We start from the raw sequence: 22,948 nt of genomic DNA on the forward strand, positions 1-22,948 counted from the left end.
CTACTACTACTACTACTACTACTACTACTACTACTACTACTACTACTGCCACTGCCACTGCTATTGCTGCTGCTGCTGCTGCTGCTGTACTTCTGATAAAGGTATGTGGATTTTGGAAGTAGTTGTAGGCAGCAGAGAGGCATCATGGATAGAGGACTGGCTTTGGAGTAGCATTCAAGTAGGTCTGAGTTCTGACCCTGACACATTAATTGTAATTGTGTAATGATGGATAAGTCACTGGCCTTCGTAATTCCCTCAGAACTCTTATAAAATTGCTTATGCATGCATTCAAGGAGGGATTTTGTATATCAGAAATGCTCCTCTAGTATTGCTATTATAGGTCTGGAATGATAGCAACAACAAAAAATAAGTAAGAGTAAAGGTGTAAAAGCATTGGATAGAGTGTCCAGACTGGAGTCAGGAAGATTCATCTTCCTGAGTTCAAATCTGGCCTTAGATACTTATTAGCTGTGTGACCCTGGGCAAGGCACTTCACCTTGTTTGCCTCAGTTTCCTCATCTGCAAGAAGAGCTGGAGAAGGAAATGACAAACCACTCCAGCATCTTTGCCAAGAAAACCCCAAGTGGGGTCATAAACATGACTGAACAACAACAAAAAAAAAGTGTAATAATTGATAAGGGCACCTGATTCAATGCTTGGCATATCTTACCATTCCTCCATCATGTGTATCTCTTGTTTCTACTACATTCTTTTTCTAACCTCTCCTTCTTGTTTTCTTCCTTCCTTGCACTTTCTTGCACCTAACGCTAGCACTCACGACGTAACTTAGGGCTAAGGAGCTTATGAGGACTTAATTGGGGTTTTGAGTCTTTATTTTGCTTCTCCTCAACATGCTTGTCTTCTGTCACAGTCTAACCATGCCTTTTGTCTTCAGTTCCCAGCTGTGCCACGGGAGTGCTGTGTTGGGTATGGACACCTCTTCCCGTACATGGAGGACCAGACCAGCTAGAGAAGTCCCCAAACCACACAATTGCTGAGGTGACTCTGAGATAAGGGAGGCAGCTGTCTTCGGCCACATAGCCATGCCATTTGGGCTGAAACTTCGCCGGACACGGCGCTACAATGTCTTAAGCAAGAATTGCTTTGTCACCCGAATCCGCCTGTTGGACAGCAACGTGATAGAGTGTACTCTGTCAGTGGAGAGCACAGGGCAAGAGTGTCTTGAGGCCGTGGCTCAGAGACTGGAACTTCGAGAGGTAAGGCTGATGAGAAAGAACCAGTCTTTGGTCTCTAGGCTCCGAGCATGTTTTCAGTCTAAACAGTCTGCTTATGAGGATCCTGTTATTCTTAGCCATTGGCATGATTTTATCAGGGAGGTTTGTGAAGCTCAGTGGAGGGAGAAACAAGGACACCACCTAGAGTTTGCTCTATATTTTGGTCCCCATTTGTTTCATCTGGGGACAGGGGCTTTTCTGGGAGCTGGAAAAGACAGGTCCTCTCTCTAAGCTGATTGTTCAAAATTTTGAAATAGTTGAGTGGTTTGGGGCTTTTATTTCTGTTTTTGTACTTGACTTAAAAAAAATAACATTAAGAACAAAATTCCTGTGTACAGGTTTATAACAGCTGCTTTTTGGTATTTCAGTATCGTCCTACGAATTGAAGGAAGGGCACAATAGCAAAGAGTGAAATGGTGATTTCGTTGGCGGCAGCTTGTAAAGTAGACCATGGGAATTTTTGTTTCCTCGGGGGTTCTTAAGCATACTACTTCTTTGCTGTTGTTGTTCAGTCATGTTTATGAACCCATTTGGGGTTTTCTTGGTAAAGAGTGTTTTGCCATTTCCTTCTCCAACTCATTTTGACAGATAAGGAAACTGAGGCAAATGGGATTAAGTGACTCATTTAGGGTCACAGTAAATGTCTGAGGCCAGATTTGAACTCAGGAAGAGAAGTCTTCTTAACTCTAGGTACTCCTGGAGTTCTATCCACTGTGTTACCCAGCTGCCCCTATCTATAAGCAATCCTGTCTATGAAACTTTCTTTTGGTCTTTTTTTTTTCCTTTAGAAAACAAAACACAATTGAGATCATTTATCTCTCTGATTACTTCTTAAAAGAGGTACTTCTAGCACCCAGAGTATCAAGTCCAATTTTGCTCTCTCCCAGTTTTAAAGACCTCCAAGGAAAGATGTTATTAAAATGTCACTCCTGCTGATTGGGAAGGGGTGGGGAGCCTCACAGCTTTGGGTGTTCTCTGTCTGGAATCTGCACAGTAAACATAATGTCTTATTCTAAACATGATTGTTAAAAAGGAATGTCATTAAAATGCACAGTTGGATATTTGCTCAAGAGCCATCAAAGGTGATATGACCTGATTTGAATGGAGGCTCCAGTCTATAAGATTAAGAGTAGAGTCAAACATACCTGAGATACTGACAAAAAAGTCACCCTCCAAGTATATTGAGTGTTAGAATGAATAATTCATAGAGCACTCTTTTTAATAGCACTTTTACATCCTAGCCATGCCCAGGCAAGGCCTTGTGTGGTTTACTGTGGGGAATGAGAGCATTGTGGGTACAGGGTGGTTGGTAGGGTGAGGAGGAGGGGGGGGGAGGAGGGAAAGGGGGAAAGGCAGGAGGAGGGGGAGGACAGGGAGGAGGTTGGTGCCTCTCCTGTTCAGAGTATATAAATAATCAACAAGCAATCCAGGCCCATCTTTTTTACCATCACCAATACTGCAAGACTAAACTGGCACGCTTTTTTCTTGTACACGGACTCTCCAGGCTGTGGGTTGCCCTTTTGTGGTGTCTCCTTTCTCTTGCTTTCTTCCTGCATCAAAACCTTCTACTGGACCTAATGTTTTCATATCTAGCTCTGTTGATCAAAGTTGTCCTTCACTTTATTTTAACTATTATAACCAGATTTTATCATAATATACATAGGGGAAAGCCAGTACTACATTATGTACTCTATCCCTGCATCCCCAGTTCATAGAGCATCTACTTTTAGGCAGAATTTTTTTATATTCAATTGACCTCAATCCAAGCATTTATTAAGCCCTGACTAGGGGCGAGGTATAGTGCTAGGAAATCCTAGACAGGAATGAAATAATCCTTGCCCTCCAAGAGCTTTAATTCTACTCGGTGACATAATGTGCACACAGATAAGTAAAGAAAAAGTGATTTTATGAGGGAGAGAACACAAATTACTAGGAAAGGTAAGACTTCAGATGGAAAATAGCACTTGGACTAAATCTTGAAGGAATTAGGTATTCTACAAGGCAGAGAGAGTCAAGAAACATTTATCAAGGGTCTGCTCTGTGCCAGGGAGTAGAGATATAAAGAAAGGCAAAAAATAGTCTTTGTTTATTCTTTAGTGGGGATAAGGTGGGAATGAATGGTAAACATGGGAGATAGCTATTTGGAAAGCATGGAGGTGGGTCCCTTAAGATTATAATTTGTTAGAGATTGACCTAGCAATCTTGTTTTTTTCCCCAAAGCAATGATTAATTGAGTACCTGATAGACTGAATACCACTAAACAAACAGTTTTATGAGACAGAGGGAGACTGATTTAATAGAGACTATCTAAGTGTATGTATTGCCAGGCAGTTCCTTACTAGGTACAAACAAACAAATGCATGACATATTAAATTACTTACCTGAAAATGACATATAATAAAACTAGAATCTTTAACAATAACTCAGATTTGATGAGCTTACTGGTAGATGAGGGGAATGCCATAGGTATAGTTTGCCTAAAGTTTAGCAAAGCATTTGATTTGCTGTTCTTTGTGGGCAAGAAAGAGAAATGTCATGTTTACAGTAATACATCTAGGTGTATCCAGAACTCATTGAATGGTTTATTGATAGTTTGATGTCATAAAATTGTAGATTTAGAACTGTAAGTGACCTCATAGCCCATCTAGTCTGACCTCTTCATTTTTCAGATGATGAAACAGGCTGAGAGAGATCAAGTAACCTGTTAAGGTCACCCAACTCTGTGCTGATGATTTTCAGATTTACTTATCTAGCCCTAACCTGTCTGATCACTTTCTGGCTTGAATCTCCAACTGCTTATTGGACATTTCAAACTGGATGTTCCAGAGACATCCTAAACTCAGAATGTCCATCATTGAACTTGTTAGTCTTCCCTTAAAGCCACCATTCTTCCTGGGGTCCATCTCCAGTCATCCTGATCCCTATCTGGCCACTGGACCCAGATGGCTCTGGAGGAGAAAGTGAGGCCAGTGACTTTGCACAGCCCAGCCTCACTTAAATCCAGTTCACTTTCATGTCATGGTATCACCTTAATGATGTCATGGTCCTCTTCGAAAACAAAGGACAAACAGCAGCATCCCTTCTTCCTAAATTTCCTGTTATGGTTGAGGTTATCTCCCAGGCTTGCAATCCATGTGCCATAATTTACTGCTTAATCTCTCTCATTCACTATATACTGTCATCAGTCAAGTCCTGCTGTTCCTACTTTTATCTTACATATGTCCCCTTCTCTTCTCTGACCCTGCCATCATTCTGGTGCATACCCTTATTGCTTGACACCTAGACTGTTACAGTAGCCTGCTGGTTGGTCTCCCAGCGTGTGTCCCCAGGCCAATTGTTCTTCCACTCAGCTGTCAGTGATATTTCTAAAGTACAGATCTGACCATGTTATCCCTCTTCTTTGATGGCTTCCTGTCATTTCCAGGATCCAGGATCAAATATAAAATCTTTTTTTTTTTTTTTTGTATTTGAAGCCCTCCATATCTTCCCCTGACCCCATCCCACACCTAATCTTTTTACACCTTAGTTTCCCCTGTTTACTATTTTTCATTTGCAGGCACAACCTTGGAAAAGAATGTATCCTTCACCCACAAACAAAATGAGCCCATGGTCTATTTCAGCTGCTTCTGTGTTTGGGTCATGGGGATTCATGGGACTGGATGGGAAGTTACAAGAGGAAACAAGTATTATTACTATTAATAGCTAGCATTTACATAATACTTTAAGGTTAACAAAGGGCTTTACAACTATTATCTCACTTTATCTCACAATGTGGGAGTTAGGTACAATTATTATCCTCAATTTATAGACAGAGAAGTTGAGGAAGATGGGTTAAGTAACTTGCCTATGGTCACACAGCTTAGTAAGTGTCTGAGGTTGAATTTGAATTTAGATCTTCTTGACCCAGGTCTCAGGATTATCTCTACCGCACTACCATATTGTCTCTATTAATGTGGAAAAAAAAGTGTTAAAAAAAACAACAACCAACTTTGGTCTTTTTGAGGATTCGAACCTTAATTGAGTGGAGTGCTTGGCTTTGTCATTGGAAATAACCTATAGTATAGTTGTACTTCTCATTAAGAAACAAGCGTTCTTTGAAAATTATGTGTATTGATTTTTTATAATGAATCATTTTTTACAATTAAAAATTTCTTTTCATTATGAACTTGACAATGGACAAACATGAACATTTCAATATAAAATATGGGGAAAGTATTGTTAATGAAACTGAATTTCTGATCAAATTACATAAGATTTGTTAAGCACTTAACCTACTGCTTGGCACATAGTAAGCTCTATATAAATGTTCATTCCCTCCTTCCTTGAGCACTTAGCACAGTGTGTGTCTGGCACATAGTAGGTATTTGCTAAATGTTTATTTGATTCTGTTAATTTTTTTTAAGCGTTTATTAAATTTAACACAGTAGTAACAAAACTGCTTTGCTTGTCTGTGCCTGTTTCTGAATTTCCTTCTGCTCTCCTATATATTTAAAAATTTCTCTTTCTTTCTTGCTTCCTTCCTTCCTTCCTTGCTTCCTTCCTTCCTTCCTTCCTTCCCCCCTCTTTCCTTCTTTCTTTCTCCATCCTGCTTTGTCAGTTTTCCTTATTTGGTTATACTTAAATTAGTATCACATGATGGAATTTAGAAACCACCTTAATCTCTTGGTGACATTTTATGAGACGTCCTAGTCTCCTCACTAGTAACAGATTCAAGCAAAGGCTGGATGACCATATTTGAGTTATGCAACCAGATCCCAGTGAGTATGGTGATGAACCCTGTGAAGTAGCTGTGTTACTCAAATTTACATTGCATATTTCCATAGGACTGGAACCAATATTATATTTTATACAACTTCTAATAATGCAAGATCAGTACAAGGGACTGCTTTCTGGAATTCATTACACCTTCACCAGAGTAGGGAAGTAATAGTAGGAGTGGGAGTGGAGCTAGTGAACTTGGGCACTTCCCCAAAGGAAGAACAGTGGCCTGGTACCCCATTGATCCACTCTTTTTTCTATCTGTATGACCAGGTTCAGCATTTCATGTATCCTACCTAAATTAGGAGGTGTTGATGTTCAGTAGTGGGTAATAATTTGTCCCTAAGATTGTCATCATCTCCCACCTCATAATAAGTCATTGTCCCAGGTGTGCAGGAAGCATCTGCTATGCCATTGCTCTTTGAGGCAAACTAATTTTGTAGTTGGACAATTATATAACAAGTCACTGTAAAATATGCTGAGCCCTGTAGGAATTGTATTATGGAGAAATTTTATTTTGTACTTTAAATTGAGGTTTTCATTTGAAGAGGCTTACTTTGTCATTTAATTATGCAGATTACTTAAAGCCCTGGGTTAGCACCATTAGTGGCCTGGCAAAGATTTTTGGTAACTCTTATTTTTCTTCACTAGCCTCCATGTGTAATTTTTTTTTTTTTGCTTCTGTACTTTGTGTTTAGGGTCATTGATTTAGAACTGTATGGGACCCTGGACATCATCTGTTCTAAACCACTTGTTTTACATATGAGTAAACAGTACCAGGGTGGTGAAATAACTTTCCAAGTATTATACATCAAGATAATGATGGATGCCATAACAATTGAACTGTCAAAGGATTACATTATATATAGACAAAAAATAATAGTAAAATTTATTTTGAGGAACAAATCCAGAATCTAAAGAGAAATGTTGAAAAATATAGTGGAAATAAAGGGGTCCTTGTGACATCATATTTTAGTTTATAATACAAACTGATAAAAAAAATTGGTATTGATTAAAAATGGAGAGGTTAATTATTGGAACAAATTAATTACATACCATATAGAAATTAATGAATCTATTAGACTAGTGTTTGATAAAACCAAAGATTCCAACTCTGGGGTAAAGATTCAACGTTTATCAAAAGATTCTGCAAAAATTGTAAAGCAGCTTGGCAGAAATTAGGTTTAGATGAGCATAAGACCATATAGCACAATTAGTTTTACATGATATATGACTTAGATATAAAAGTTCTGTAAATCAGAGGAACAAGGAAGAAATTACCTTTCAGATCTATGGATAAGAAAAAAAAACGCTCCTGGTCGAACAAGGGATGGAGAAGATCACAGATGATAAAAGGCGCAATTTTGGTTACATAAAATTTAAAAAGGTTAGGCACTAACAAAACTGATGTACCTAAGATCATAGGGGAAAAGCTAATTGGGAGAAAGTCTTGGCAACATGTTTTTCTGATAAATATCTCCTTTCTGAAGTATATAAAGAGTGGGTTCGAATTTATAAGTGTAAGCGACATTGCACAATTGACAAGGGGGTCAAAGGATGAAGAGGTGATTTTTAGTTTTTAAAGGAAGAAATCTACTCTATCAAAAATATGCTCCAAATCATGAATGATTAGAAAAATACAAATTGAGTTCTTAGGTTCTGCCTCATACCCATCAGATTGGCAAATATGCCAAAAAAAAAAAAAAAAGGGCTGCCAGAAAACAAGCATATTATAGCATTATTGTTGGGGCTCTGCGTTGGTCTAGCACTATGGCACAAGTCTGTAAGCTGCATGACCTTTGACCCAGCAATACCACTACTAAGTCACACATGTCATCCTGCAATGATAGAAGAAAGAGGCAAAGGACAATTATGTACAAAAATCATGTTTAGCAGCTCTTTTTATAGTGGCAAAGAACTGGAAACTAAAGGAATGTCCATTAAGTGGGGACATGGATGAACAATTACGTTATATGAAATAATACTGTAATATACAATGTAATGTTAAAATAAGTGAATATGATAACATATGACTATAATAAAATACTTTTCTACTATAGAATTAACAAAGGGGGTGTTTTCAGAGGAATTTGGAAAGAAGGCTTATATGAACTGATGCAGAGTGAAGTGAGCAGAACTAGAACAATTTCTTCAATAACACTGCAATATACAACAACATTATACAGACAAAAAACTTTGAAAGACTTAAAAACTTTGATGAATGCAATGGCTAAATATGATTGTAGAGGACTGATGTAGAAGCAGACTACCCATTTCCTGACAGAGAAGTGAAAGACTCAAAATTCAGAATGAGATATACAATGACCAATGAGGAAATTTGTTTTTCTTGGTTATTCGTGTTAATTGTGAGGGCTTTTCTCCCTGTGGGGGAGGTGAGAGAGAAAGAAAAAATGTTTTTCAGTAAAAAAAAAAATACAAGAAATAAAATAAAATTTAAAAAAAGAAGACAAGACCAGGATTTGAAACTAGTTTTTGCTGTGTTTTTCCATTATGCCCATTTGGAGAAGATTTTGCTTAATCGTCGGCATGGGGATAGAGGAAGGAATAAAGAGGTCTAGAAATGACAGTCTTCAGCACAGAAGTTACAATTTTAATTTCACAGTGAACCAGGAATATATTTTACTACAGGCACACTAGAATACATAGCATTGTCTATGCTTAATTCTACAATCAGTTAAATGTTGCCTTCTCAGATGTGACATTCAGTTAAACCCATGAAATATAAATGTGATTATTTCCCCTTAATCAGCCTTTAAAAAAGAGTTCCATTGTATATGTTAATATATGCAAACTCACCTTTGGCCCCTTGTTTTAACACTGTTTTGTCTAGAAAACATTCATCTGAGGCAAGTCTGTCTTGGACCTTACCCAGGGGAGGTTTTTTTTTTTGTTTGTCTATTTTTTGTTTTTATTAAAAATACCAAAATTACCTCATTATCATGGACCCTTTGGACAACACTGTAATAATGAGCTAGTATGTTTCAATTCTTTGAATGTGAGCCAAAATAAAATCCTAGGGAATATATTGCCTCCATCCCTACCCCCGTTCCCCACCACACGCCCCCATATAGTCTTTCCTAGATAGCTTTTTTTCTAGTGCTGGAAAATTGATTTGCTCCAATATGATGAAAACAAGCAGGACCTTAGGAGAAGGAATTATATAAAATTACTAAAATAACTATCTACATGTTAGATAATCATAATATCAGAGGATTTTAGAATTGGCCAGTTACTTATTACTTACATGACAATTACACTTTTTTTCCACATCACCAATTATAATCATGTTGGGCCCTACATCGCACAGTTGCATTAATGCAGAGGGGAAAAATTTTTTTAACTTAAATTCACTCAAGTTAGTTCATCCTTGCCATTGCATTCTTTTGCTCACAGAAATAAAGCTTTGCCTCCATTTATTGGCACTTGGCAATTGAAGCACTATGGTGAGTAGGTCCCAATGTAAGTATGCCCACTCCCATATCCTAAAAGGAATGTAGTTTTGCTTTTCTTCCCGTTTCTGTTTCAGATATGTCTGTGGATTCATTTGCAATCCCAGAAGTCACTTGACTGTGTAGCCATGTGTGTAAACAAGGTATTTGAATGCATAGCTAAATAGGCCTCAATAATGTAAAGTTTCTCCAGCAAGTAGAAATTGTTTCATTTTTTTTGTATGAAAATGCCAGTGTGTAGCTATATTACCAGGGTACAGAGTTGTTGTTTGTCTTTTGTTTTGTTTTGGTTTTCTTGCTTTGTTTTTTTGAGGGCAATTGGGGTTAAGTGACTTGCCCAAGGTCACATGGCTAGTTTTTGTGTTAATTGTCTAAGGCCGGATTTGAACTCAGGTCCTCCTGACTCCAGGGCCAGTGTTCTATTCACTGCGCCACCTAGCTGCCCCTTGTCTTTTGTTTTTGAAGAGGACCAATGACATCACAGGGTAATGTCTTGACTCTCAAAGTGAATTGGATTTAAGTTAGTCAGAGATGCAGAGAGTTACCAGCTTCACTGTCTTCCTGAGTCATTGAGGTGGCAGGACAAAAGTCAAGACTGGCAATGGCCTACTATTCAGTGGATGACTGTGGCTTCTTCAATGCCTGACCAAGCTCTAGCCCTCCACAGCACCTGCTTCAGCCACCTTCATGGCTGTTGGAACGAATTATTCTCATCCATCCATTGTGCCAGGGGAAGTCTTCACATCTTGGAGTAGGTGTCCCCCTAACTCACCAAGGGCTCTGAGGCCTGTTGGTTACCTTCAACCTATCCAGATCATTTACCAGGTTGTGGTCACTAAGTGTGCTATAGCTTCTCAAAGCCGTAGCTGAGAGTTGGATGGAAGGTGGATGACCAGTCTTGAAAAGAGCTTGGTAAACCCTCATACCAGAGATGCTAGTCCTTCTGAACACGCCATACAGCCTGAGTCAGGGTTCAAAGTAGGCATCTAATGAATGCTTATCAATTGACCACAGATCAATCTTAATTTCTCTCATCTGTAATTTAATAAGTGGGTTGGACTTTGAGCCTCTACAGTTTCTTCCATCTCTAAATCTATGGTTTTATGATTGAATGAATGATCAGACACTTAAATCTAGAGGTGAAGCTATGATGATAATAATAGTGCTAAGCAAGACTCCCATGACTGGAAAGAAGATTTCTAGGTGCATTACAAGCAATTCCTGGAGAGAATTTGGGTTTAAAAAACAGCTTCAAAAGCAGTGGTGTGTTTTTCAGTGAGTGTTGTGCTAATCTAGAAATCCTAGTGTGATATAATAAATATTTAGATACATGGAAGTGCCTGTGTTAATCATTTAGCATGTTTGCTCCAAATGAAGCTTGAAGTCTAAAGATGAAAATCTCACTTTTTTCTATTAAATCCCATGCTAATCTATCAAGAATAACCACTGGGGCCTCCAGTTGCAGCTGTGGAGTGGAAATCCTTCTGCTCTTGATGCCTGAGAACAGAGAGAGAGAGGATTTTGCAGCAGGCTATGTATGATAAACTGTTGGGGTGTGATATGTTTTCAAGCATTTTACTTAAGCCCTAAAGGGGTTAATCAATTTTCTGTGAAGATCTCCCTCTACATTTGAGAATATCTACTATACAAAAGCATTTATTTGCAGTAGCCTTGGTCTTAGGAGTCAGGTGTTATTTACTTTGCAGCAGTCAATATGATTCATGTAAGATCATGGAGCATTCAGATAGTATGTCAGTTGAAGATGTCAGTCTCCAGATATTAAACAGAAAAGTCAGTCATCACTTCTGTAAAGCACTGATGCCATCTGCCCCCCTGATTCCCACAGAGCCTTTTGTAAATGCTGTTAAATGTACAACAAGCATGGAAGTAGATCTATACTGCATCTTGATTTGCATGTTGGTAAAAATTCTTCTGATTAGCCACAAAGAGCAAAAGGAAAAGGTTGCCAGATGCTTCTTTGTGGAATGGATTTTGCATTGGTTTAGGGGTGAGTTGGGTGGGCATTGCCTGCTCTTTGCTGTGTGGCCCTGAGATGCCAGTCACAAGAATTGACCGATGTTATTTTGTTCCTTTATCTAGACACACTATTTTGGCCTCTGGTTTCTTAGCAAGAGCCAGCAAGCACGATGGGTGGAGCTGGAAAAACCTCTGAAGAAGCAGCTGGACAAATTCGCCAACGAGCCTTTGCTTTTTTTTGGAGTCATGTTCTATGTGCCAAATGTGTCACAGCTTCAGCAGGAGGCCACAAGGTAAGTGCGTTTTATTTCTTTGCACCCTATAGGTATAGAAGAATGGTGTGGGGCTCAGATTGTACAGATAAGACGGAGAACTGGGTTGGACAGTGTCGAGATTTAAATCATTCCTTTATAATTTTATTGGTTTTATTTTGAATGATGTGGTCAGCTCTCTCACTTCCTAGGAAAGTCATTGAGAGAAAATATCAAGTAAAATCTGTGGGTAAAGCATCTTCCTTGGATCAGGTGAAACTCAAGAAAATGTATGTTTAAAGCAAACCTCTAGATGTTCAGTTAGAAATTAAACATTGAACCACATAATCTTTTGGGGGATGGGGTTGGAGAAAATACCCAAACAAAATTAATTGCCTGGAGTCCAGATTGGGGACAGGCTCTTTTCCTAAAATGCTGGTGAACTGGGGGAATGAGATGGTTAGTAGGCAAGAGTATTTCATAGGATCCCTACTAACCGAAGGGGAGACAGGCTTCCATTTGGGATTCTTTTGACAGGAAAATGGTAAATTTTGTCCCTGTATAAAAAGAGAATTCTTTTAGTTTGATGTAATCACAGCCAATTTCTTAATAAGTAGTCACCATGAAAAGTTAAAGGGTTTTAGGCACAACGAGGCATTTGGTGAATAAATTGGATTTTTCAGACATATGCCTAGAAGAAAATGACTCACTGTTGAACTTTGGGCACATAGTCATCATACATGCAAGGCTCATCCATTTGGAGATGATCAGGCCACATCTAGAGTTTTGTGCCCATTTCTAGTCACTGCTCTTTAGGTAAACACTGAGTTGGTAGAATATTTGCTGCCAAAGGAGTGTGACCTGCCAAGATGGTAAGGGATGTGAAAACAATGTCATATGAGAAATGATTGAAGGAAATGGGAGTGTTTAGCTTAGAGAACAGACCACCTAAGGTTGAAGGACAGGAAGTGTGGTAGGAGTCTTTACGTATTTAAAGGGCTACCATGTTTGGAAAATTACAATTAACTCTACCCTTTGGAGCTAAGAAGAACTAGGACCAATGAGTAGAAAATTGTGGAGACAAAATTTATCCTAGTAAATTTATAAGTGTCTAGCAATGGAATGAAACTATATGAGTTAGAATGACCGACTCAAGAATGCTGTAAAAGAACTTTCTTTGATCTGAGACAGACTAGACAAGAAGACCCATTCCACCCATACATAAGTTATAGATGATGAAATATCTAAGCTACTAGAATTGCTGTTATAGATCATTGAGCTTTAACCATAAGGGCCTTTAAATTTCAAGTTAACTTAGGATAGTTATCATGGATGTGAATGAAGGAGGAAATCCTTGCTCCCTTCTCTACTTACTGCACAATTAACCTGCTCATATTATAGAATATAGGTGGGAGTGAGGTACATGGGGGGTTTCCTGGCCTGAAATTTAGATGCTAATTTTGAGAGTTTTGAAACCATCTCTTGGTCACAATCACAGAGGACACTCAGACCCTAGCTGGAAATCCATACGTCTCAGTGTCATTCATTCCTGTGGTGGGGAAGAACCTATAAAACATGAATCTGAAGATTTAGGAATGTCTGCTATGATTTTCTCTTTTTTGTGCTGAAAATGGAGGGAAAGGAAAGCTTTCCTGCCTCCTTTCTCAAGGGTTGGCTGGACTATCAGTCAACAGTAGACCAGCCAGCTATGGTGCTAATAATCAATTATAACTGTTGGAGGAAAAAAGGGAAAGGGGAGATGGAATGGTCTGTTCCTCCCATACCTACAGTACAATGTTCATTTTCATTGGCCTTAGAGCTTTCTGAGATGCCCCATTAGTACAAAATTTTTACATAATTCTCTAACTCAGGGGAAAAAAAGTAGGAAAATATAGGAATGAACATTTTGGAAAACTAGGCATTACCAGTGCCATTTAATCCATAGTTTATCTCTTTTCTTTTGGCAGAGATGAAAGACATTTGGGACTGAGGGTACTGGAACATTAGGGGAATTGCCTTTTTTCTTTGTTGTTCTGAAATCTGGAACCACTTGAGCCCTGAAGGACACTAGTCCTCTCAAGCTATGCCCAGAGTTGTGTAAGGGAGAAGAAAAAAAAGGAAAGGAAATGAGCATGCAAGAATTAGAAAAGGAGGTAGAAGAAGTAAGAGAATTAATTATATTATATTAATTATAGAGTACCACCCACAATTTCCAGAGGCAGCTTGGTACTTGGAAAAAGAGTGCTAAATTTAGATTCAAAAGGGCTTAGGTCCCATTCAGTACTGCATCATTTATTATCTTTTGTGACCCTGGAGAAGTCACTTAACCATATTCAGTTTCCTTGTATGTAAAATGGGTAGGTTGGAGTGGGTGGCTACTAAGGTCCTTTTTAACTTTAAGTCTAATGTTCCTAAAAGGTACCATTTCATAGTACAGTACAATAAGTTAATGATTTCTGGAGCAATATAGTAGAAAAAACTGCTTGGAAAAATGATGTTCCAGAATTTTGGGCTTTTTGGTTTTGTGGTGCTAGCCAAATTTTTGAACTCCACACATGTTCCAGACTGCTGCTAAGTAGTCATTGGGAGCTCCTGGGAATCCGAGCCTTCTTGGGAAGTTTTAGAAAACAGCTGTGGGCTTCAGTGGAATATTGAAATTCTCCCCCCATCCTTGCATCCAAAGAGAAGCCTGGGGTGGGGTGCAGAATTCCAGAGGAGTGCTTCCCAGAAGGTCCCAACAACATTCATTAGGAACTAGTTAATGAATAACTCTCCAGTCATCCAGCTGTTATCAGAGTTACCCCATCACAGGTGGAGATGGGCTTTGGCATCTTTCAGAGCACCTGGGATCTGGAGAGTGTCTGACATAAAACAGTTAGTCTTTGTCATGCCCTGCAGAGTAAAATATTTGCATAGATTAGAAAGAGAAGTCTGCCTTTCATTTGTGGGTAACCCCTTGGAGGAGACAACCATTCAACCATCTGTGCTTAAAAAATAAGCCTTTGTCTGTAACCAACCAAACTTGTTTTCACCTAACAAATGTTTCCAATGGTCCAACTCCCCCAGGTTGAATAGAACATCATTTTCTATAGCATTAGCATGTCTAACCTTTTCTCCTCTTTGAATTGGGGGCAAATAGTCCAAAGTTGATATTGTAGTTTCTTGAGTATATCTGTGAATTGGTGTGCATAGACATAGATATGATCACAGAATACAAAAGAAGACCCTCGAGGCATAGGCCTGGTAGTGGAATCCTTGGGTCAATGGGTGGTATGTACAAGTTTAGGTATTTTGTAACATGTCATCACTTCTCCAGATACCTGTCAAATTGATATTCCTAAGGCACAGGAATGGTCATGTCACTCCCCTTCTCAAAAAGATTCATTGACCCCCTCTTGCATCTAGAATTAAATAAAAACTGCTCTGTAACCCTAATGTACAAAAATATTCAAAGCAACAGTATTGATGATAAAAGAAAAAGCTAGAAAGAAATTATGGACCTAACAATTGGGGTCTGGCTGAAAGAATTATGCTAAATGCACATAATGGAATATTGCTGCATTATAAGGACTGACCAATATAAAGGAATCAGAAAAATACAGGACTATATGTTATGACGTAACAGAATGAAGAAAGTAGAACTAAAAGGATACTTTGCATAACTATAATAATGTAAATAAAGTTAGCCTAGAGGGGCAACAAAACTGGTCCAGTACAATGATCAGTCTTAATACTGTACTATCACAGTTAAAGGGCATATTTTCCTTGCTGTTAATAATAAGTTTGGTTATTTCTTGGGAAATAACCATTGTATCAAAACAAAATATATCAAAATAGGACATTTTTGAAAGGAGAAGATGAAAAATAGAAGACAGTCACTATCAATGGCAGAGTAAAACACAAATGTTTTATATACATATGTCTATTATATATTCTAATTCTTGATGTTTATTGAAGTGACTTGGAAGGTGGGAACTGGGTGGATTTAGTCAAGAGAGGATACAAATTAGAGAGATGAAGAACCCTTTAAGTATCCAACCCACTCCCCACAGTGTAAGATTAATTTCCTCAAAATTTGTCATGTATCCAATCTGGTTACTATGACTCAACTGAAGATTTACCCCCACCCCCACCCTCTCCCCATTTTATCTTATTTTTCATTTTGCTTTTTATATTTTTCATTGCCAGTGTTACTATTTGAAAAAGGACTCTTGTTTAAAAAAAATGCCATCTTCTTCCCCTGTCATTCTACTTCTGACTCAAAGGGAAGAGTTCTGTAATGTGTTTTAATCATTTGCATAGCAACAGTTTTCTTATAAACACATGGGTTTCAAATTTTTCTGGACACTGAAAGAAAAGATGGTTTGTAAGATGTGGAAGAATTCTTAGTCAAACAGAAGTATATTTAATAATAGCAAATGAGAGCCAGGAATCTGTTGGCAGTGACCATCACTTTTTGTTTAGCTGTGGGGTTTTTCCAAGTTTTCCCTGGTGAGGAAGTCCCTGCCTGATTTCTCAGGTTTTGGGTTTTGTTTTTTTTTTTTTGGACAAAACCCTTTATTTTTTCTCTTATTATTTTTGAAGGTTAAATTTGAGTTCCTCACCCTTAGCTGTAGGAGTATGTACATGTTTACTGTGTTTTGAAATTTGTTTGGTTATTTTCAGAGATGCACTGTTTACTTTCTCATTAGGCATTGCTGTGATACTATGTTTTTATAGCATTAGAGAGCTTCTCAATGTCTGGCTGAGGTCATGTAACATTTTCCCCATTTCCAGGACTTGTTTGGGGCCTACATGGTAATCTCAGAATATTTGCCTTGTTGATATGGGTACTGTACAAATTTCAAGTGGTGTTAATTACATTAGCCAACATCATCACTGTACTTGACAAAGGAAATCCTAGACTCTCACCATCAGTCTTTATGAATCTCAGGAGTGCATGTGATTTTTCGGGAACCTCAAACACACACTCATACATATACTGCTGTTACTTCTTATATGCAATTTTACCTTGTTTGTCAGATTGGTTAATAACAATTAGCATTTATGTAGGTCCTTAAGGCTTGCAAAGTGCTTTGCAAATATTATTTCATTTTACCCTCACATTATTATTATCATCCCTATTTTACAAATGAGGAAACTGAGGCAGAAGAAGGTTTAAGTGACCTTCCCAGAGTCTCACAGCTAGTAAGTGTCTGAGACCAATTTTGAACTCAGGTCTTCCAGACTTCAGGTTCAGAACTTTATTCAATGCTTTATTTACTCTGGTCACAAAACATAAATATTTCTTATTGATAATACATATGTGTAACTATGTATATATATACATATATATGTATGTGCATACAATTTTTTTGCATGTATATGTCGCTGAGAAATATTTATTTTTAAGTCAGAATTAAATTTTAGAATAAGTCATTGAGCCTTGTGTTGTGATGCATGCATGTAGTAACTACTACTGGGGAAGTGATGCTTGGTTAATCATTTGTGTTCAGAAGTTCTGAGTTGTAGAGGGTTAAAGCTAGTTGAGTGCCTCCACCAAGTCTGGCACCCATTTGGTGCTGGGGGTGGGATTGCAGTGGAGGAAAGAAGAAGGAAACTTACCAGTCTGCCTAAGTAGAGCTGGTCCAAATTGGAAACAAAGCAGGTTAGATCTCTGTATTGACCAGTGGTGGGGTCAGGCCTCTCAATGGCTGCTGTCCTTCCAGCTTGGGCAAGATAGGGAGACCCAATCTCAAACAAAACAGAACAAAAACACACAGGACACAGAACCTTGGGCAGCTAGATGATGCAGTGGATAGAGCCCTGGGCCTGGAGTCAGGAACTCATCTTCTTGGCTTCAAAGCTGACCTCAGACACTTAGTAGATGTGTGACCTTGGCTAACTTTACCCTGTTTGCCTCAGCTTCCTTATCTGTAAAAATGAGCCAGAGAAGGAAATGGCAAACCATTCTACTATCTCTGCCAAGAAAGCCCCAAAAGAGGTCACAAAAAATCTCACAGGACTGAAAATAACTCAATAACACAGAATCTTAGGCTGGGGACTCCGGAAGTCATTGAATCCAACTTTGGTCCCCGTCATTGATCCAGACTATAGCATCTTATGCTTGAAAAGCCCCATTAACAGAGAACTCATTTCCCCCAGGACAGTCCATTCCATTTCTGGTCAGTCTAAAATGTTAAGATTTTTTCCTTGTCTTACTGAAATTTTACCTCCTTTTAAACTTTCCTATAGTTATGGCCTGTGGGATCAAGCATCACAGGTTAAATGTGAAAAAACTGCAGTTATTTGAAGATTGCTGTCATAAGTATTTTCTTACCCAGAGTAAACATTCCTTATTCCTCCAATTTATACTTGGATGTCAAGACTTGGACTCCCTTTACAAGTTGTCTCCCTTCCAGTTTGTTAATGTATCTTGTAAATTGTGGTGTTCCTAGTTGTGAGAAGAAGGTGGAAGGGAAGGGAAGGAAATAAGCATTTATATAGAGGCTATGTGCCAGGCATTGGGCTAATTTTTTTTTTTTTTTCGCTTTTTGGAGGGGGGAAGGTAGGGCAGTTGGGGTTAAGTGACTTGCCCAAGGTCACACGGCTAGTTTTGTGTTAAGTGTCTGAGGCTGCATTTGAACTCAGGTCCTCCTGACTCCAGGGCTGGTGCACTGGGCCTCCTAGTCATCCCTGTGCTAAATACTTTTACAAATATTATCTCATTGATTATTTGGAGTCTGATTACTTAACAAACACTTATCAAATGCTTACTGTATGCCTGGCATACAACTGACTAAATGCTGGGGATACAAAGAACAAGCCAAAATAGTACTTACTCTTAAGAAACTTCTTAAGACTTTACTCTTAAGAAAACATTCTAATAGGGAAGGCTGTTTATATATAGTTCTACAAAAATACCAAGTACATGGGAAGTGGGGGCGTCTGGGTCGTGCAGTCGATAGAATGTTGGGCCTGGAGTTAGAAGGATATATCTTTTTGAGTTCAAATCCAACTTCAGTCACTTACTAGATGTGTGACCCTGGGCAAGTCACTTAACCCTGTTTGCCTCAGTTTTCTCATTTGTAAAATAAGTGGGAGAAGCAAATAGCAAACCTCTTCATTATCTTTGCCAAGAAAACCCCCAGATGGGGTCATGAAGGGTCAGACATGACTGAAACGACTGAATAATAATATAATAGCACCACCACCACATGGAAAGTAGTCTGAGAGGGGAAGGCATTAGCAGCTGGACCAACTTTGAAAGGCTTCCTGTATAAAGTGATGCATGAACGGAGTCTTAAAGGAAATCTGGTATTCTAGGAATTGGAAGTGAAGAGGGAGAACATTCTAGGGATTGGAAACAGCCTATGCAGACATACAGAGATGAGAGATGGGAATGTTTATATGAGGAGCAGCAGGAAGACTTGTATATCTGGGCTATTAAGTGTGTAGAAGTGTTAAAAGAAGAGAAAGATAGAAAGGATCAGGTTGTGATAAGTTGTAAATGTCATGCAGAAGAGTTTCTGTTTGATCCTAGGGAACATAGGGAGCCATTGGAATTTATTGAGATAGTGGCTACTCTGCTTGCTTCAATTACATGGACATCATGCCCCTGAGCCAGGGCCTGGGCTCCCTTCCTGCTTTAGCTTCCTTTTATTTATTGTCTTCCCTCATTAGATTATAAGCTCCTTGAGGACAGGAATAGTCTTTTTTTTTTTCTTCCCTTATTTATATTCCCAACACTTAGTGCCTGGTACATAGTAGGTATTTAAATGTTTATTGACTAACCCACTAAGGTGGTTAGACTTGGGCTTTAGGAACATAGTTTTGCTGTAGAATGGAGGAGGGGTTGGAGTAGAAAGAGATTTAAAGTAGAGATTACAATTAGAAGGCTTTGTAATGGTGAAGAGGATAGAGGATAAGGGCCTGAATTAGGGTCAGGTTGAATGAATGGAGAGAAGCCTAGGGCAGAGAAGAGTCAGATGATTAACTTCCTTGTTCTGGGCTCTATACTTTTATTAAAGCAGCTTGAGATTTCAAACATTTTATTTGGTAGCCCCATTACAGTATCCCTTGTCAGACTATTTGGGAAATGAATTACCTAAATATCACAAATGAATTTGGAGCTAGGTTGATAGTATCTGCTGAAAAATGTTATTTAAAAAGAATTCCAACCAGCACAATTTTGTACAGCTTGGTTTTCTTAAAACTCAGTAGCCTATTGACCCATTTTTCTTTACAGTAAAATTAAAATATAATTTAACACTTATAGAATCCTAACCCTATTCAATCTTGTGAATGTTAAAAGAATTTTTTGTGGGGGGAATGAATTAAATATATACCCTCCAACACCCATCAATTTATCATATATACATATATATTTATATTTTTTATTTGTACAAAATTGTTTGCATGTTGTTTTCCCCATAGTGCCTATTTGTTGTTTGGGGGATAAGATTAGGAAAAAGCAGAAACCAAAATAGAATCAACCTTCTTAATTGCTTTTTACCCTGTCAAAAGTAATGGGTTAAAGTTGCCTAAAGAAAAACCAGAATACCATTTCCGTTCAAGCTAAACACGATCCTGCCCTTTTTGCATGCCTGATTTTAATATGGTCCTGCTCCAGTGGGCCTCTAAACTTATGGGAAGCACACTCACGGGAAAGGGGGGGAGGAAACAGGTTTGAGTACAGGTCTAGGCTACTTGGCAGGATTGAGTATTTGGATTCTATTGAAGGAAGGTCAAAGGTCATTCCTTGTTCAATGTTGGTACCACAGGGCTTCTGAGTGCAGAGTATAGGTTCTCTTTGGTTATATTCGGTGGCTTAGAATAGTTCCATCTCTACCTGTGGGAATTAGAGCCCATAAACATGATGGATCTTATGTTTCTCCTCCTGGTGCAGTGGAATAGTGGGTCAGGAAACTTAATGCCAAATCCTTCACTGCAAAATGTGTCTGATTTCCTGAAGTGATGACTGTTGCCAAGGTGTGTCCAAGGCATTTGATTCAAATCTTTGACCCAGAAGTGTAACTAGAAGTTACAGAAATTGGAGACTTCCTCACCTCCTAGGTCCCTCCTCGCCTCTGCCAAAGATCATAAGCAGTCACTTGCCTGAAAGCTGTTGTACAATGCCAGCACAAATGAGTATGTAATCATGCCTGTCTTAGGGGTTGGCGTTTTAGGGCTCCAGCCTCTGCTCAGACCTGATGCTATCCCATTGCCCATAGCTTGGTCTGGTCTGCAAGGGTTTTCCTAAGTTAGTGTGCTTGGATGGATATCAAAGGATAATAGAATGAACTTGAGCTGAAGAAAATTGGGTTCATTATATCATCAAAAGCACTGTTCAGTACCACTTCTTTATGAGTGATCTCGGGTCAGGTGTTGTCTGTTGTTAAACAGACATACCCTTTATCCTAGGAATGAGACACAAGTAAAGCATACACCTCTTAGCCCACATGAAATAAATGTATACATTTTAAAAGCACAGAGAATAAATGCATTTTGTGGGCATGTGAGTGACAAGGGAATCTGGGAAGTTGCATTTTTAGACAGGGTGGGGACCTTTCTTTTCCTATTAGTCTTTATCTCTTCCCCTGGGACCTTAATGAAGGGGGGGGGGGAGAGGGATGGTAGAGAATTCAGATTGGGTGAAGTGGTGAATTCCTGTACTGAACACAATGGTGTTATTTTTTAACCTGGCCCCAGGCAGTAGCTCCAGTGACCTGGTGAAACTTTTCTCAGTTTTTGCTGCTTTTAAACCAGACTCTTTTTTTAGTCTTATATTTCAATATAAGTCCGGGTTATAGTCTGTTGTAAACAAGTCAGTGTTCAAAAAGCTTCTAGAGTGTCCCTCTTAAAAGCTTTAATTATGGTGCTATTTCTATTTCTTCTTACAACACCCTTTCTTTTCTTCCTCTGATTCCTTTTTTATTTTGAAATGTAATTTTAATAGATGCATAAAGTTTGACTGTGGGCTGAGAAATAGTGACTTCCTTCAAGTCAGACTTAAGATGTAGCATTAATTAATTCGCTGTTGCCAAAATAATTTGCTGAGAATGGCAAATCCTTCTCCTGCCTGACTCCAGCTAGTGAATAGGACCTTGTTCTCTCTCTCGATTACTGAAAACAGAGTTGTTCCTGTCAGGTTAAAGAAGCTGGTGATTTTGGAATTTAATTTTAAATACATTCCACTCTTTTTATCATATATAATGGAAAGAGTACTGGTCTTGGAATCAGGAAGAACTGCTATCAAACATTACCTTTGATATTTAGTAGTTATTTGAATATGGGCAGCATGGTGGTACAATGGATAGAGAGCTAGCCCAGGAGTTGGGAAAATTCATCTTCCTGAGTTTAAATCCTGCTTCAAATTCTTCCTAGCTGTGTGACCCTGATCAAGTCACTTAACCCTCTTTGCCTTGGTTTCCTCATCTTTAAAATAAGCAGGAAAAGGAAATGGCAAAGCACTTCAGTATTTTGTCAAGAAAACCCCAAATGGAATCACAGTCAGACAGCATCAGCAAGAAACATGGTATAGAGAGCTAGTCGAGAAGTCAAGAACACCTGGGTTCAAATCCTTCCTCTCACAAGATTTAATAATAAGCCCATGGAACATTAACTTAACATGTCATCTAACGAACCTCTACAAGCCTCATTTTTCTCATCTGCAAGGTGGAGATAATAATACCTATAGGACTCACCTCACAGGGTTGTTATAAAACTCAAATGAGATAATTTATGCAAACTATTCTGCAAACTTTAAAATATTGTATAAATGCCCTTTAGTTGTAATAGCATTAAAAGCTCCTTAATTACAAAAGTCTTCTAAGAGGACTTTTTCATTTCATTGCTTCTAGTAAGGCTTGCAATAGTTTGAGACTATATTGTACCATTGAAACAACAATGGATGAATTGTTGCTTTTTGGTGGATATGTAATAAATGGTGCCCTCACTTACTAAGTCTGTGATCTTAGGCTTCAGTTTCCTCATCTGTAAAGTGGGGAAGATATAATCTGCCCTACCTGATGAGATGCCTAGATAAAGATCAAGGGAGAATAGAGTACATGAAATCTCCTTTAAAAAATGGTAAAGCATTATGCAGACTATAGTTGTCAGTGTCTTCCTCCTGCATCCTCCTTTCTTCATCTTCTTTCCTTTATCCATCCTCTACATCTGTCATCTAAATACAGCAAGACTCAGAGATGGCCAACTAGCATGATCAAGGGGTGTGTGTGTGTGTGTGTGTGTGTGTGTGTGTGTGTGTGTGTGTGTG

General features: G+C 38.6%; 1 protein-coding gene across 6 annotated transcripts in view; it reads left to right on the forward strand.

Moving 5' to 3' along the window:
• PTPN14 (protein tyrosine phosphatase non-receptor type 14) overlaps nucleotides 1-22,948 on the forward strand; it is a 267,307-nt gene that overhangs the window by 118,875 nt on the left and 125,484 nt on the right. For all 6 annotated transcript variants that reach the window (XM_069066059.1, XM_069066058.1, XM_069066063.1 and 3 more), the window contains 2 exons: nucleotides 896-1,217; nucleotides 11,564-11,733. In XM_069066059.1, the coding sequence (XP_068922160.1) occupies nucleotides 1,044-1,217; nucleotides 11,564-11,733 (344 nt within the window). In that variant the 5' untranslated portion in view covers nucleotides 896-1,043. The remainder of the gene's footprint in view (nucleotides 1-895; nucleotides 1,218-11,563; nucleotides 11,734-22,948) is intronic.

The sequence above is a fragment of the Petaurus breviceps genome, unplaced genomic scaffold, assembly GCF_028583685.1.
Source record: "Petaurus breviceps papuanus isolate PSGF00001 unplaced genomic scaffold, PetGlider_PUasm1.0 90702, whole genome shotgun sequence".
In the NCBI taxonomy this organism is placed as follows: domain Eukaryota; kingdom Metazoa; phylum Chordata; class Mammalia; order Diprotodontia; family Petauridae; genus Petaurus; species Petaurus breviceps.